Source organism: Mauremys reevesii, linkage group 2 (genome assembly GCF_016161935.1).
Source record: "Mauremys reevesii isolate NIE-2019 linkage group 2, ASM1616193v1, whole genome shotgun sequence".
NCBI lineage: Eukaryota > Metazoa > Chordata > Testudines > Geoemydidae > Mauremys > Mauremys reevesii.
In genome coordinates, this window is record NC_052624.1 from 40,642,942 (window position 1) to 40,658,010 (window position 15,069).

The 15,069-nt window shown below is 48.0% G+C and overlaps 1 protein-coding gene across 2 annotated transcripts in view; it reads left to right on the plus strand.

Moving 5' to 3' along the window:
- Positions 1 to 15,069, plus strand: part of CUBN (cubilin) — a 189,659-nt gene that overhangs the window by 156,567 nt on the left and 18,023 nt on the right. For both annotated transcript variants that reach the window (XM_039526922.1, XM_039526923.1), the window contains 2 exons: positions 517 to 646; positions 1,938 to 2,155. In XM_039526922.1, the coding sequence (XP_039382856.1) occupies positions 517 to 646; positions 1,938 to 2,155 (348 nt within the window). The remainder of the gene's footprint in view (positions 1 to 516; positions 647 to 1,937; positions 2,156 to 15,069) is intronic.

Genomic DNA, 15,069 nt, shown 5'->3' on the forward strand with positions numbered 1-15,069 from the left:
AGATGGAATGAAATCCTGACCCCTTTTAAGTTAATGGTAAAACTCTCACGGAGTTCAAAGGAACAAAGAATATACCCATTTCCCAAATTCTCTAGCCACCAAGTAGCAACACAAAAGCTACTGCAAAGCAGGTACAGACCCATTGCTGAAGATGCACCTGGTTCACAGAAGTGTATATAGGTTCATGGTGCTTATCCCTTCCTTCCTTCATTTCTTGTAAGACAGGGTCAGGATTTTGCCTGTGTGTTATTGCACAAGCATGGTATCAGTGGGGGGAAATGTAGCAGATAAATATAACTGTCACTAGGATATTGCCAAAATCATAAGAGTGCATTTTACATTTCAGGGTGGTTTAAACTTCCACAATCAACACTGTTTAGCATGGCGAGGATCTTGTCTTGCCTGTATCTGGATAGTAACACTATCCTACTTACTTCACGATACTCTCACATTTGGCATCTGGTTTATGTTCAGATATTAACTGATCTCTGCTTACTCTTTTTGCTTTCATTGCAGCTTGTGGTGGCCTTTTCAATGGTTCTTCTGGCACAGTCAGCAGCCCTGCCCATTCGTTTACCGATTATCACAACAATATGAACTGCTCATACCACATTACAGTTGGAAACAACAAAGTCGTGGCACTCAAGTATGTAATCCAAGTTCAGCATCTGATTAAGAGGGACAGAAAGGTCTCTGGTTCTGATTTTAAAAAAAGTATTCTGGTAAAGAGAGTCATTATATAGTCTCTTTTCCAACGGAGAACTTGAAGTGGAACTAAGAAATGTCCATGTAAAGCACTGAAGCAGACCTTATTATCCCCATAAAAGCCAAACTTGTTGAAAACTGTTTGTTTTAGAAACTGTTAATTAGTTATTATTAGCAAGATAGCACTGTAATTTTAGCTTCCCACTGTGGCTTGCAAAGGGACTAAATCATCGTATAAAATGTTATTCACTCACTGAGCTAAACTTCACCAATTGGCTGTTTTGGAGTAGTTACAAGCTTATGAATAATGTAAATTAAAATCCTCTTTTGGAAACTAGTGACCTTATTTCCTTAAACCCCAGATAATATTCTCTTCCCAGAAATGGCATAATTTAAAAAAGATGTAACAGCCGCAAAATACTGCTGTTTAAAACTTCTGAAACAAAATAATTCTTGTGTTTTAATGATATTAAAACTTAGTTTATAGCATTGGGAGAGGAAGGAATTATGAAAAGGCTGAGTATGAATAGAATACATTTGCCCTGCTAAGTAGCATGCTGGCTTGGGGGCTGATTCTGCATTACTGTACATGTACATCCAAAGTGCCTACAGAAGCTGATGGCTGGTTTGGCTGTTTGGATAAATGAGTGAGGATACTGATTCTCAAAGAATATGCAAGATCTGCATAGTTCCTGGAAATAAAGATACCCATGTTGATGCATGCTGTGTTATCAATTTTCACTTGAAGCTTATCTTGTGAGCACAACTGGCCTGGACAGAAATGGGGTCACTAATATCTAATTATTATTTTTTAAACTCTCTTCCCTGAAGGGCACCTGCCCATGTTTATTCCTGGGTGAAGAACTGATTTTTCAGTTTGATAGCAGTTCTGGAAGAAAATCAGTTTGGGTTCAAATCATGTCTGAATTTTTTTGGAATCTTTGATGAATCGAAAAAGTCCATCGGGGTCAAAGGAAATGCTTAGTTTAGCCCAAAATGTTTTGTTTCCAAACATTTGTACAGAGCTAGATTAACAAACCAGGAGGAGGTGTGTCCCCTGCCCCATATTCTATAACCTCGAAAACCAATTAGTGTTAAATTCACTCTACCCACCTTATGCTTGGCTCTGGCCATTACTATTAATACCTCATTTCCACAAGCACCAAAAACCACCCAACATCTAAATAAAAACAAAACTGCGATAATGTAACCCCCTACATTGTATCTTACAGATTCAATGCCTTCCACCTTGAAGCTTCCTCCTCTTGTTACAAAGATTATGTGGCTGTATATGATGGCTCAGACATTTACTCTCCACTCCTTGGCAAATTCTGCGGCTCAGAACCTCCTCCAACTCTTATGAGTTCCAGCAATGACTTGCTCCTGGTATTTAAGACTGATTTCTTTGAAGTAGCTGGAGGCTGGAAAGCATCTTTCAGAGAGACAATAGGTAAGAATACTATCCCATCAAATACTCCCTATTATCTGATGTCAAGTCATGTCCTATGGTGAGCAGCTGTTGTAGCCTCTGGCAACAAGATAGGGCTCTCAGTAGTACTAGTGTTGTTGTAGCCATGTTGGTCCCAGGATATGAGAGGGACAGTGTGGGTGAGGTGACCTGAAGAAGAGCTTTGTGGAGTTCAAAAGCTTGTCTCTCTCTCCAACAGAAGTTGATCCCATAAAAGATATTTCCTCGCCCACCTTCTCTCTCTAGTAGTCTAAGTAGACAAGGGTGGACATAGCCTGCCTTTCACTGTAGCACGTAGCCACGCATGCCGCCACAAGGATAGACATAGCCTTAACTTCATGCTTACCTATCTCATAAAATGCACAGTTGTCCCTTGAGTGGCAGACAGGGCTTTGGAGTGGAGCCCGGAGCTGGCGCGCAGAGCAGCTCTGGAGCAGTGGAGCTGCAGGTTTTTGCCTGGAGCTGGAGTGAAGCCAGAGCACAGATCCAAAGCCCTGGTGGCAGAAGGCATAGCAGCACCCACATCCCCCTCTTTTGGAGGACTTTATGGATGGACACTGGCACAGCAGCTGAGCTCTGATTCTGCAGCAGGAGGCTAGTGATAGCCTGAAGTTAGACACCCTTTCTTCCTCTCCTCCCCTTGCAGCACTGCCTCCCTCCCCAATGCCCCCCCCCGCTTCATACCTTTTTAAAATAAAATAAGTCAGTGAAGCTTGAGGTGCCCCAACAAATCATTTCACTGACCACCCCCAATCCTTCAGCCAGCCCAGCACATAGTTCTGTCATCATAATGGAACACGTTGGTTATGTGAGCAAAGTACTGTTCTTATGGGCACCCTAGACAGTGCTAAGGGCAGTTCTTGATTCTTGCCTTGACCAGATACTTAAATTTTAAAATTTAAATTTTAAAGTCCGTCTCACTGCTAGTCTGAAAGGTGATCTTTCTGTAACATCTGAATCGTTGGTAGTGATAAGCTATACATGATTATCATCTTTAAACAGCCTTAATATAATATCCAGTATTTTGTTGCCTAATTAATTCATTCTCTGGATGAAAAAAAGGCATAATGGCCATGTTTATAAAGCATGCACTCAGACACTCCAGAATGAAAGGCCTTGTGGTAGGATAAACATAGCCTTTAGCTGAGCCATTGAGCCCCCACAGCAAATAGCTGTTTTTCATTTGTTACAGTCTAAGTATTTAGGGATAACGAATATAAGTGGCACCATATCCTTGCCAAATATAGTATTCCCAGAGAACCTCATGGCCATTACTCTTATTAACTCCTCTTAGCTTTAATCGCTACAGAAAACTTTAAAATCTGCCTTGTGGACTGTTCTCTCATGTATTCCATCAAATGTGCTTCTGCTAATGTTGTTTCGCATAGTGCTCTGTAGTGCTTAAGTACCAGGCATGATTGGTCTCTACTCTTGTGGGTCTGTGCTTCAAAGATGAGCTCAGCAGGGACTCCCAAAGCTGTCAGCCTTTGAGGGCTGTCTCAGTCCTCAGACTAGCAGGTAGTCAGAAGTTTCTTAAGGCATTGACTGTAGATCAGTGGATTTAACCCCTTTTTCATTTGCAGACCCCCCAAAATGTTCCAATAGAAGTGGAGACCCCTTTAGAAATCTTAGACACCACAGTTTTGTGGACATTTAGACATAGTCTGCAGACTCCCAGCAGTCTGCAGACCATAATTTGGAAACCACTGCTCTAGCTTTACTTGTATGAGATTCTGCTCAAAGATACAGTGAAAGATGGCCAAACTTTCAGTGGTTCTACAGAAACCTTGATTGTTTCCCCAAGGATGAGCCTTATATCACCTTAAAAAAGAATCTTTGAGGCTATTTCTGGAGGGAGACCTACCCAGCTCCAGGAACTAAAGAATGGAGTTATATAGGAGTGAAATAGATCTTCATGTAATGTATGTGGGGAGGGGGGTGTGTGCATGCAGAAATATATATAATGGGGGTGTGCGCACACGTATATGTGCATGTATTGTGGCAAGGCACCTCCTTCGCATCGTTGGCCTCAGAGTTTCTCCCTCAGGCAGTAGAGGCCTGGAGTAAATCAGGGTTTTTATTCTTCACTCCGTTTTATTTTTCAGTATATTTACACGTTGGGCTTCAGGGTAGAGCCAAGTAGTTCTCAGAAGCAAAACGACTATATAAAAATGCACAACACAAAAAGGAATACCTTTCCTTGCCCCTTCTTCAGGGTGTTGCCTTATTATGCTGGCTTACTAAACAGCTGTTAACTTGGTGGTTTTTCCTACAAGGAGGAGAAACAGCCTCCCACCCAGGAGAAGCCTTTTTTTTTTTTTCGCTGTAACTGGCTTTTCAGTCCTCCTTCTGTTCTCTCTCAGGAAGATGGGTTTTTAAAGGTCATTGGCAGTCCTTAACTGGACTCAGGTGTCTCTAATTAATCTGAGGTAACCTTTTAGTTTATAGAAAAAAAGGCCTTCAACATTCTGGGGCTTTTATATCTGCCTTCCACAACTCTTTTATATCTGTCAGGTGTGACTATCATAATATGTAATGTGTATGTTGAGAGTGGCTCTTGGTTTTATATCTCTTTCTTGTTTTCCCCCTACCTGTGGGAAGCAAGCTACAAGGAGTGAGTCCTAGGGTATTTACACAGGATTCTGATGATCTCGTACGGGTGGAAAGGGGCCAAGAAATAGAAAATCATATATATAAAAATTTTAAAGAGTCACAATCCTTTAAACCATTACAGCTTGGCTGGGCTGATGCATAGCTCTAGGAAACTTTGCAACACATCTTTGTAATCTGAGCATAAAGAATTATGCTTAAAAATTGAGACAGTAAAGCCACAAACACCAGAGAGCTTTTTATTTTAAAAAAGTCTTTAAAGTAACCTCGTCATGTCTGAAAAAAACCATATGGTTTTGTAGGAATACAAAAACAGTATCTCTACAACAGCAAATGCAATCAGAGGGCAATTTATGATTGCAAATTACTGAGTGGTATCTGTAGAGCACCTTCAGACATAAATCTCTATTACTCTACAATGCGTACATTATTTTGTGGCTATATTAGAGATGCACAACTGGATAATGTAATTATTGTGCTCTGTTTAATGTTGTTGGTGACCCTGATTATGTCTTGGAAGGAGGTGAGTAGAAACCATAAACTCAGTTGCAGAAAACTAAACTTAGCTTATTTCCTTTCTTCATAAGCTCTTCAAAATTTCATTGCTGATTAGGCTTCTCTTAGGGATGGTGCCAAAAACTAGGGTTATCTGTAGTTCATCCTTTGTGAATTTTATAGAAATTTGCTCACTGAGGGGGGAGGGCAATGAAGGGAGGATCAGTAAGTAAGTGTGTAGCTCACAAAAACATTGCAGGACATACGAAAACTAGGCATCATTGGCGCTAAAGCCTGAAAATTGAGAAAAACGGCCCTGTTTTAATTAAAGCAATTAATTCACATCATTGATGCTGCACCCTCTGCAAGGACTGAATTCTTTCCACCAGGCACAATCTACCGTGAAAAACAAATCACCAAAAATCATTCATTAGTATTAATTTGGCAGGACAACAATGCTTAATCTATTCTTTAAAATGTATTTCTTTAGAAATACGCTACTGTATATTTGATGCTACATTGTCAAACAGCCACATCACAAACTACAATCTTTGCAAAAATATTGTTGTGATCTAACATTTGGATAAGGAGAATACAAAGCACTCATTACAAACCTGTGTGCTCATGACTAATTTGGTGTGCATTCCACCATTATGTTTGCCGTGGTGGTTATGTTACTCATCTAACTAGAAATGGTCCCAAACCAAACCCCCTAGATCCAAACATAGCTGGTATTGGTGATGGGGGGATGGCTTCAGACTCTTAACTTTGATGTAGATCTGAATTTCACAGATTGGTCCTTTCACTATGATGGACCAAATTAAAACCCCAGAATCAAAAGCCTCTTAACTCTGGGGATGGTTCATAATTTGGATTCCGATCTTGATGTTGTGGTTCACGCTCATCTGTACTGTGATGGGCTGGACATGCTGTCGTGTTAAAAGCATGAATTGAGCTGAGTGGAAGAGCCCAGCCTGTAAGGATTGTCAACATGTCAGAACTATAGGAAGGAATGGGCAGCTTGGCTCCTTCTGTTGCCTTAGTTAAGTTCTTTTACCTTTCTGTCTTAGTTTCTGGCCCTTAAAACAAGGATAGCGACATTTCCTTATGTCACAGAATGAGTTCATAGACTTTAAGGTCAGAAGGGACTATTATGATCATCTAGTCTGACCTCCTGCATAATGCAGGCCACAGAATCTCACCCACCCACTCCTGTATCAAATCCTGAGCCTCAAATCGTGGTTTAAAGGCTTCAGGGTGCAGAAAACCTTCCAGCAAGAGACTCGTGCCCCACGCTGCAGAGGAAGGTGAAAACCCCCCAAGGCTTCTGCCCAATCTGCCCCGGAGGAAAATTCCTTCCCGACCCCAAATATTGCTTCAGCTAAACCCTGAGCATGTGGGCAAGACTCACCAGCCAGACATCCAGGGAAGAATTCTCTGTAGTAACTCAGATCCCACCCCATCTAACATCCCATCACAAGCCATTGGGCACATTTACTGCTAGTAGTCAAAGACGAATTAATTCCCAAAATTAGGCTATCCCATTACATCATCCCCTCCATAAACTTATCAAGCTTAGTCTTGAAGCCAGATATGTCTTTTGCCCCCACTATTCCCCTTGGAAGGCTGTTCCAGAACTTCACTCCTCTGATGGTTAGAAACCTTCATCTAATTTCAAGTCTAAACTTCAAGTGCTTGTCTCTTCAGTGGCTGAGGGAGATAAACCAATCAGAGGCTAAGGGTTTTGGTCAGATGAGATGCTGCTGGAGGAAGAGTTTGGGTTTCTCCCACATTGAGAAGTGAGGACTGTGTGCACTGGAGCTGTGATTGGACCAATGGTCCCTTATGTATCCACCCCCTGCAAAAGGGGAAGACTTGACCTGTTCAGGTGAACTCTGCTGTAAAGGGGACTTTCCACATTTACTATGTAGCATACTGGGGCAGTGGGGACTATTTGTGTTTAATTTCCTTTTCTAAGTGATAATTGTAGCTTTTGCGTAGCAAGGAATGAACCCCTGAAAACCATTTCTTGCTCTGGTGAGAAAGGAGGTTGTTTATTTAAGACACCATTGCAGCAGTTCTTGATTTTTTCCATACTGGGGCTCCCCTTTCCATTTCAGGATACTGCTCTCCCCGGCACCTCCTTTCCATCTAGCAGGGACACAACCCTCCCTCCCCCACACCTTCCATTTAGCAATATGGGAAGAGTGGGGTGAATATGATCTCCCTGGCACCTATTTGTGATCCCCCTGGGGGTCACGAGAACTCATGCCCTACTGTATTATTTTCCTTTTTAAATAATTGACCCCTATGCGATGGGGTGTAAAAGCAACCCTATTTAATCGCTTATGATTTCTGCCCAGCAGCTTATCTGTCTTGTTCTCTGTCCTCCTCTACACATCCTGACTGCCTTAGTTATGACAGTAAATACAGTGTTCTAAATGATCAAAGGGAGAATTTTAGCAGCTTCCTGAAGGTGTGCCATTCTCTTCAGAGCTGGGCTTTGCAGCAGCATTAACATTCTTAAGGCACAGTGCTGCCCAGGGTTGTGTGAATATGCTGGGAAATGCATGTGACAGTGTAGGGAGCTTCTCCTTCCCCTGCAACTTAAGCTTTGGCTACACTTACCGCGCTTTGAAGCGCTAAATGTAGTCAAAGCGCCAGCGCTGGGAGAAAGCTCTCCCAGCGCTGTCCGTACTCCACCTCCCTGTGGGGAATAACGTACAGCACTGGGAGCCGCGCTCCCAGCGCTGGGGCTTTGACCACACTGGCGCTTTGCAGCGCCGCAATTTGCAGCGCTGGAGAGGGTGTGTTTTCACACCCTGCTGCAGCGCTGCAAATTTGTAAGTGTAGCCAAGCCCTTAGTGCTGTTTTGGATGGGGAAGGGAGGAAGAGAAGGGGCAGCAAAAATTCCTGTTCATTCTCTATATCCCCAAGAGGTTATAGTCTTACTTGGCTTGGGGACATGGCTAAGCCTCTGTCTTCCCATTGTTTATGGAATCATCAGTAGCAGCTGGTAGAAGTACAGACGGCCTCCTTGTAAAGGACCAGTATGATGTACAACAGAATGCATTTTCCTCCTCACCACCTTTAGCACCCAGCCCAAGTGCCCAGAGACAACTTTACTCTCTGCCAGCAAGGTCTGTCAGGAGTCCATTATATTCACTGCTGCCTCCATCCTGCCCAACTTTTTTCCTTGAAGACCACACAGCTCTTTTTATCTTAATAAATATTTTTAGGAATGGATAATCATTTAAAAACAAAGTAATGGGGAGTAAGACTTTAGAAGGAACAGAGTTAGAATAAGAAATCTTCTCCTTTGATCTAAATGCATCCTAGTAATTTAGTAAACAACCTAATAATCTATATAACCTTTCCTTCCTGCCAAAATAATCTGTGGCCCCCCTTTCATAACATAACTCAGTATTACCCCTTGGTGTCTTTTTTCATTTGTTTCCCATATGTTAACTCTGTTAAGTATGTATTAAATTACTTTTTCTTATTTGAAAAAAATATATACCAGCAAGGTATTTGCTAAAAGGCTTAGGGTTATGGAGGTATTTCCCTTAATTGAATGCACATTTATTTTAACAATATAGTGAAAATCGGCCCAGTAGAATTTGTGCCAGCCTTTTTACTCCCTTATTTTTTATTGTCAACACAAAACCTTGGTACATAAAGTTTTAAACCCAAACTCTGCCCTTTGAATTGGGTTGCCAATCCTTCAGGATTGCCCCGGAGTCTCCAGGAATATGTCCAACCTAAATTGGGAATCCTACCTTTGAGATGTGTATATGTTTCTTAGGTTCCCACTGGCTTCAATTTGTAAGTACCATGGCTCTGATTCTCAGAGGTGCTGAGCACCTTCAGCTCCTGTTGACATCACTTGGAGTTTTGATTGCTCAGCACCTCTGAAGATTGGGCCCCATATGTGCACTTTAAGACAAAATATAGCTACTGGACTGTGCAATTAGGTGTCGTTTATACTCTGTATAAATCATTTCGTATCTCTGATGCTAATAACATAATTTATTGCACTGACTTATATAAAATTATTTTAGTAACATCTTGCCATTGGCACTGCTGATCTGCAGTGACAGTTAAATCCTGTCAGTCACAGATTAGCAAAGATAAATCTCAGATTTATAGTGAAAAATGTTAAAGGGGAAATATTTTCTCTCTTGAACAAATAAATCTCATAAGCATATGTCTTTGACCATAGCAAATTAACTTTCTTGCTGAATTTGGCCTACCTTTTCATATCTCCAATAAAATTGCAGTGCTTGGCACAGATTTCACAATCCATTTGGTTCAGTTAGACTTTTATCACAAGATATCAAGGTGGACTTACAGTGTGATTCTGTAGGGAGAGACTCAGAAAGAGAGAAAGCGAGTAGAGATCTGAGCTGAGAAGCTGAACCATCATGTACACAGCAGTTTTGCTTCACAGAGGTTCTTACAAAACATTTTCTTGAGGGATGGGGCTTGATCCACAAGCATTTGCACCAAATATCACTTTGTGTGTTGAATTTGAACAAACCCCAAATCCCAACCTGAAGCTCTGATGAAACCACTGAGTTTCACCAGGTTCTGTATTGAGACCATGTCAAACATTTCAATACAATGTTATAGTTTTGTTCAGGCAGGCTCAAATGGGTCACAGAACTTCCAAGGCATATGTAACAAAACCTGAAATCATGCAAATTATGTGTGTTTGGGGTTTAATTGTGTGAACACGTCACATATCTCTACTTAGAAGCATTTAGAAACCCTGTGGTGGCTTTGGGTCTGATGTTGTTCCTATTGAATTCAATGGCAAAACTCTCACTGATTTCAAAGATAGCAAGATCCAGTCTTCTATCTTGTGTAAGGATGAGCTTGGTCTCTAATATATTGTCCTTGTTAAGTCCCCTCTCAGTACCAAGTATATTTTCCAAAATGAAAAAGGTAGTTTTACGCACACATGCACAAGAATCCAAGTAATGTGGAGTAATCCCAATACCCACCTATTTGCTAAATTTCCCACCATGGCTGACGTTACTAAATTAAAAAAAAAAAAAAAAAGCTTCATAGAGCTGAATTCATTCTGAAGTCCACTACTGCTACCACTAGTGCACCTATTCATCACTGAGGCCACAATCCTACCATTGATTCCTTGTGCATGTACCTGGGGTCAAGATACAGTCCCATCTACTTCATTGACACTCCGCACATGGGCCTGTCTGTACAGATCCAATTGCAGGATCAGAGCCATTAGATATTACAGTGATAAGTGCAATAGAAAAACCAAAACCAGATCATCTGGACTCCCCTGGTTTTTACAGTTCTGTTAATTTACTTTTAATACTAACTGATTTTGCAAATAGGCATTGCTTTTGTGTTTGTTTGTTCAATGTTACTGCTGGTCTAGATATTATCCCAATTACAGTTTTGAAAAACACCTTCCTATAGATACAGAAATACACCATGCCATGTTCAATATGGTTCATTGCAATATCAGTCATACTTTATATTAAGTGTGACAAAGTTCCTCCTCTACCTTGGTGGGTCCTGCGCTTATTGGCAGATTTGCTCACCTCAGTGATCTTCCCCACAGTCTGGATCAACTCCTTCTGTGTCTGATCAGGAGTTGGGAGGTTTGGGGGGGAACCCGGCCCACCCTCTACTCCGGGTTCCAGCCCAGAGCCCTGTGGCTTGCAGCTGTCTATAGTGCCTCTTGCTACAACTCCCTGGGCTACTTCCCCATGGCCTCCTCCAAACACCTTCTTTATCCTCACCACAGGACCTTCCTCTTGGTGTCTGATAACGCTTGTACTCCTTAGTCCTCCAGCAACTCTCACTCTCAGCTTCTTGTGCCTCTTGCTCCCAGCTCCTCACATGCACTTCCTCTCCTCTGGCTCCTCCTTGCCTGACTGGAATGAGCTCCTTTTTAAACCCAGGTGCCCTGATTAGCCTGCCTTGATTGGCTGCAGGTGTTCTAATCAGCCTGTCTGCCTTAATTGGTGCTAGCAGGTTCCTGATTACTCTAGTGCAGCCCCTGCTCTGGTCACTCAGGGAACAGAAAGTTCTTTCTTCAGTGGCCAGAAGACCTCCCTTTGACTTCTCTGCTGTAGAGGGTAGGAGGGAGAGGGCTGCTGCTGCTGTTGCTGTTCCTGCTGGGCCCTCATTGCTGCTGCTGCTGCTACTGCTACTGCTGCTCTGGCTGCTCCCTTGGCTGGGCTAGATACCACCACCCACCCCCTTTCTCTGCTACCTGCTTGTTGGCTGGCTAGCAGATTTCCCCACCACTGCCCAGTTGCTGCTGTTACTCCACCTACAGCCCCTTGGGGGGGGCTGCTGGCCTGCTCCCCGGAGGAGGGGAGTGAGGGACCCCAGCTCCAGCCCTTGTTGCTGAGGGCTCCACCACCGCCATCTTCTGAGCGGGATCCCTCCTGCCTGGCCACCAGACCACCGCCTGAGCTGCTGTGTTTGCTCCTGGGGAGCTGCTGGAGCCCCGAGGAGGCGGAGGAGGAGAAGGAGAGGACCACCTGCTGCTGGAGGACCTCATAGAGGCTCTGAAGACCACTGTGGAGGGGGCACTAAAGGACTGAATATTTTTTGGACTGTGCTCTTGTGGTGGGGTTTGGACTGTGTCTGTTGGGACACCGGGGGTGTGGCGTGGAGCCTGCCCCCGGTCCATCCGTGTCCCCCTTCGCCCCCACCACCATCGTTGCCCCCTCCACCACCCCCGCTGGCTGTTTTCCTTCTGCTTCGGCCTCCTGCCTCTGGGACTGAGCTGCTCACCTGCCTTGCTACGCCCACTTCCACCATTTGGGCCTGCAACAGCAGCAGCCACCACTGACTTTTTGCACAAGTGCCCGTGGGCGCACTCCCCACCCCCACCCCCTTGGCCTGGCCCCCTCTCCTTTGCCACATTTGTCTGCCCCACCCATTTCCCTCTGCGGCCCTGATTGTCCTGCCCCAGCCCTGCAGCTACCCTGTGGTCCCTCTGCCCCGTTCCTAGCTCAACTTCCCCCCCCCCACCGCGATTCCCCGGCCCTGATTAGCCCCTCTCCTCGTGTGCCCATGCCCCCTCCCATGCGCTTGTGCCCTTCTCCCATTTGAGTTTGCCCTTTGTTCACTGCACACCCCCCATGCTGTTAGCCCCCCTGATTCCCCTAGTGCAACTAGAGGAGCCGGAATTCCCCTCTGGGTCGGTGACCTGACACCCTCCCGCCCCTGGGTCCTCGATTGCTCCCCATGCCCCTTTAGCTTTCCCTTTCTGGCACCCTCCTCCCCTGCCTGCAGCCTAGCGGGGAGGGGTGGTCGCCTCCTTTCCCTCCCCTCGCCTCGCTGTTTGTCCCCCTCCCCGCTCTCGTTATGGCGGGGGACGCGGCGGGGGAGACCCCTCGTGATGCTCCCACCACCCCTCCTCCGGAAACCCCCATGTCCGTTCCCTGAGCCTCTACCTCGACCGCCGCTGCCGGTCTACCTGCCACTGCCCCCGCTGGGGCACCAGGAACGGCGAGTACCGGGGAGGCGTCCGCTGCTGCCACGTCCTTCGCCCCTTCTGATTTGGGGGGAGCCCCCCCCAGCCCGTGGGAAAGGGCGGGGTGGGAAGAAGGGTAAGGGCCCCGCTAAAAAGACCAAGCCTTCCATGGCAGGGACTACCCCCGCTGCTGCGGCCCCACTACCGGCCGCGGCATCCCTCCCCGCTGTTCCCTCAACCAGCTCTGCGGGTGTCCCTCCCCCGGCCCCCAGGGCATATGCCCAGGTGGCGGCAGCCCCCCCGCCTGCCGCTGCTCCTCTGACTGCCGCTTCCGCTACCGTCTATAGCGGCCGGGGCCCCTTCCCCACCTTGACCAGGAAGCACGGTGTCCGTTGCCTCCTGGTGCCCGCCTCGCCCCACGTGGAGACCTACGTGTGGGCGTTGGCGAGGGTGGTGGGGCCCACGGCCATCGTGGCGGCCTCCAAAATGTACGGGAGGGTGGTCTTCTTCCTGGCATCGGAGGCCGCCGCCCAGGAGGCGGTAGAGACGGGTCTGGCGGTGGGGGGCGTGTTCGTGCCCCTAGAGCCCTTGGAAGACCTGGGGGTCTGCTTGATCCTGACCTCCGTCCCTCCCTTCCTGCCCAATGCCGCCCTGCTGCCCGCCCTTTCTGCCCTGGGGCGCCCTATCTCCGTCATCAGCCCTCTCCCGTTGGGCTGCAAGGACCCCGCCCTCCGTCACGTCCTCTCGTTCCGCCGGCAAGTGCAGCTTCAACTGCCGCCGGCGGTGCGTGATGGAGAGGCGCTCGAGGGGTCCTTTGTGGTCCCCTACCAGGGAGCCCGCTACCAGGTACATTATTCAACGGGGGAGACCCGGTGCTACCTCTGCCGGGCGATGGGGCACGTCCGGAGGGACTGCCCCTTGGCCCGGCACGGAGGGGCGTCCGGGACCCCCGAGCCCCGGCAAAGCGCCGGCCCTGTCACTGCCAGTGCCACTGGCCGCCCGGCACCTGAATCTGCCCCTCCTCCTTCTCAGTTCACCGCTGTGGAAGAGGGTGCGGCGGAGATAACGCCGGGCGTGGGAGAGGGCCCGCCCCAGGGAGACTCCTCCCTTGTTCCTGTTGCCCCTCCATTGTTTCCCCGAGTCTCTGAGCCATCGCCCTTGCCCCCAGACCTGACCCCTGTTAGCCAGCCCCCAGATGATGCCATGGAGGGCTGGTCCTTAGTGCAGGGGAAGCGGGGCAAGTGGAAGGCTCAGGCCCCATTACATCTTTCGGATTCGGAGACCCTCCGGAAGAGCAGGAAGGGGGTCTCTGATGATGAGCCTTCCGCCTTGCCCCCTGACGACGCCCATTTTGTGGTGCCGGCTGGGCCGATGTGGCAGCACCGGACGGTGACGCTGCCTCTCCTCCGGGGTCCCTTCCTGAGGAAGCCCCCGAGGAAGCCCCTCTTGCCCGTTTGCCATCCGCAGCCCCCGCGAGCGCTGAGGTGGGCGTTGCTTCGGCTGTTGGCGGGGAGGGCCCCGGGGTGGCGCACAGCGATCTCCCCTCCATCTACGAAGAGATCGAGGCCCTGGGTCTGACCCCGGTTACGCAGGGGGAGGACGACCTTTTGCTAGCGGGCCTCGATCTGTGTGACCTCACCTCGGTCCCCCTGTCCCCGGTTTCCCTTCCCCTGACTGCCGCTTCTGCTCCCGCCTCTGAGGGTCCCCTGGGGTCTTCCGTCAGCCCGGCTGCGGGTGGCACCCCACTGACGGCCGCCGAGCCCATTGGGGCGACGGCCGGTGCCCCGCTGTCCGGACCCGACTCCCAGGGGGTGTCCCTCTTGGGTGTGGGGCAACCGACCCCCTTCCCGGACAGGGACCCCATTGCTGACCTTCCGTCTCCGGATGCCATGGCTGCTGCACCTGCCCTAGTGGCTGGGCCCGGCGTAGTTGTGGGTCCCCTACTCACCCCCCAGATCCCTGAGCCTGAACAAGAGGGGCCGCCTTCCTATGGCCCAACTATTGCGGCTCAGGATCCTGCCTCTGCCCCTCTCCCCGATTCTCATCCTGATCCCACCCCTACTCCTGACTCCTGCCCTATCCCTGATGCCGGCCCCACCCTTGTCCCCTCAGCCTCACGTGATGCCATTGCCGCCCCTAGGGATACCCCCCAAGGTGCAGCCTTAGTTATTTCTCCCTGCCCTGACCCATCAGGGGCTGCTGTTCGCCTTCCGCCGCCCCCTGTTGAACTGGGGAGCGGGGCGGACCGCGTGGCGTCGGCCCATCGGACGCCACGTCGAGGGTCTGCCCCCTGCCTGCCCGCCTCGGTGGGCCACGGGGCTGT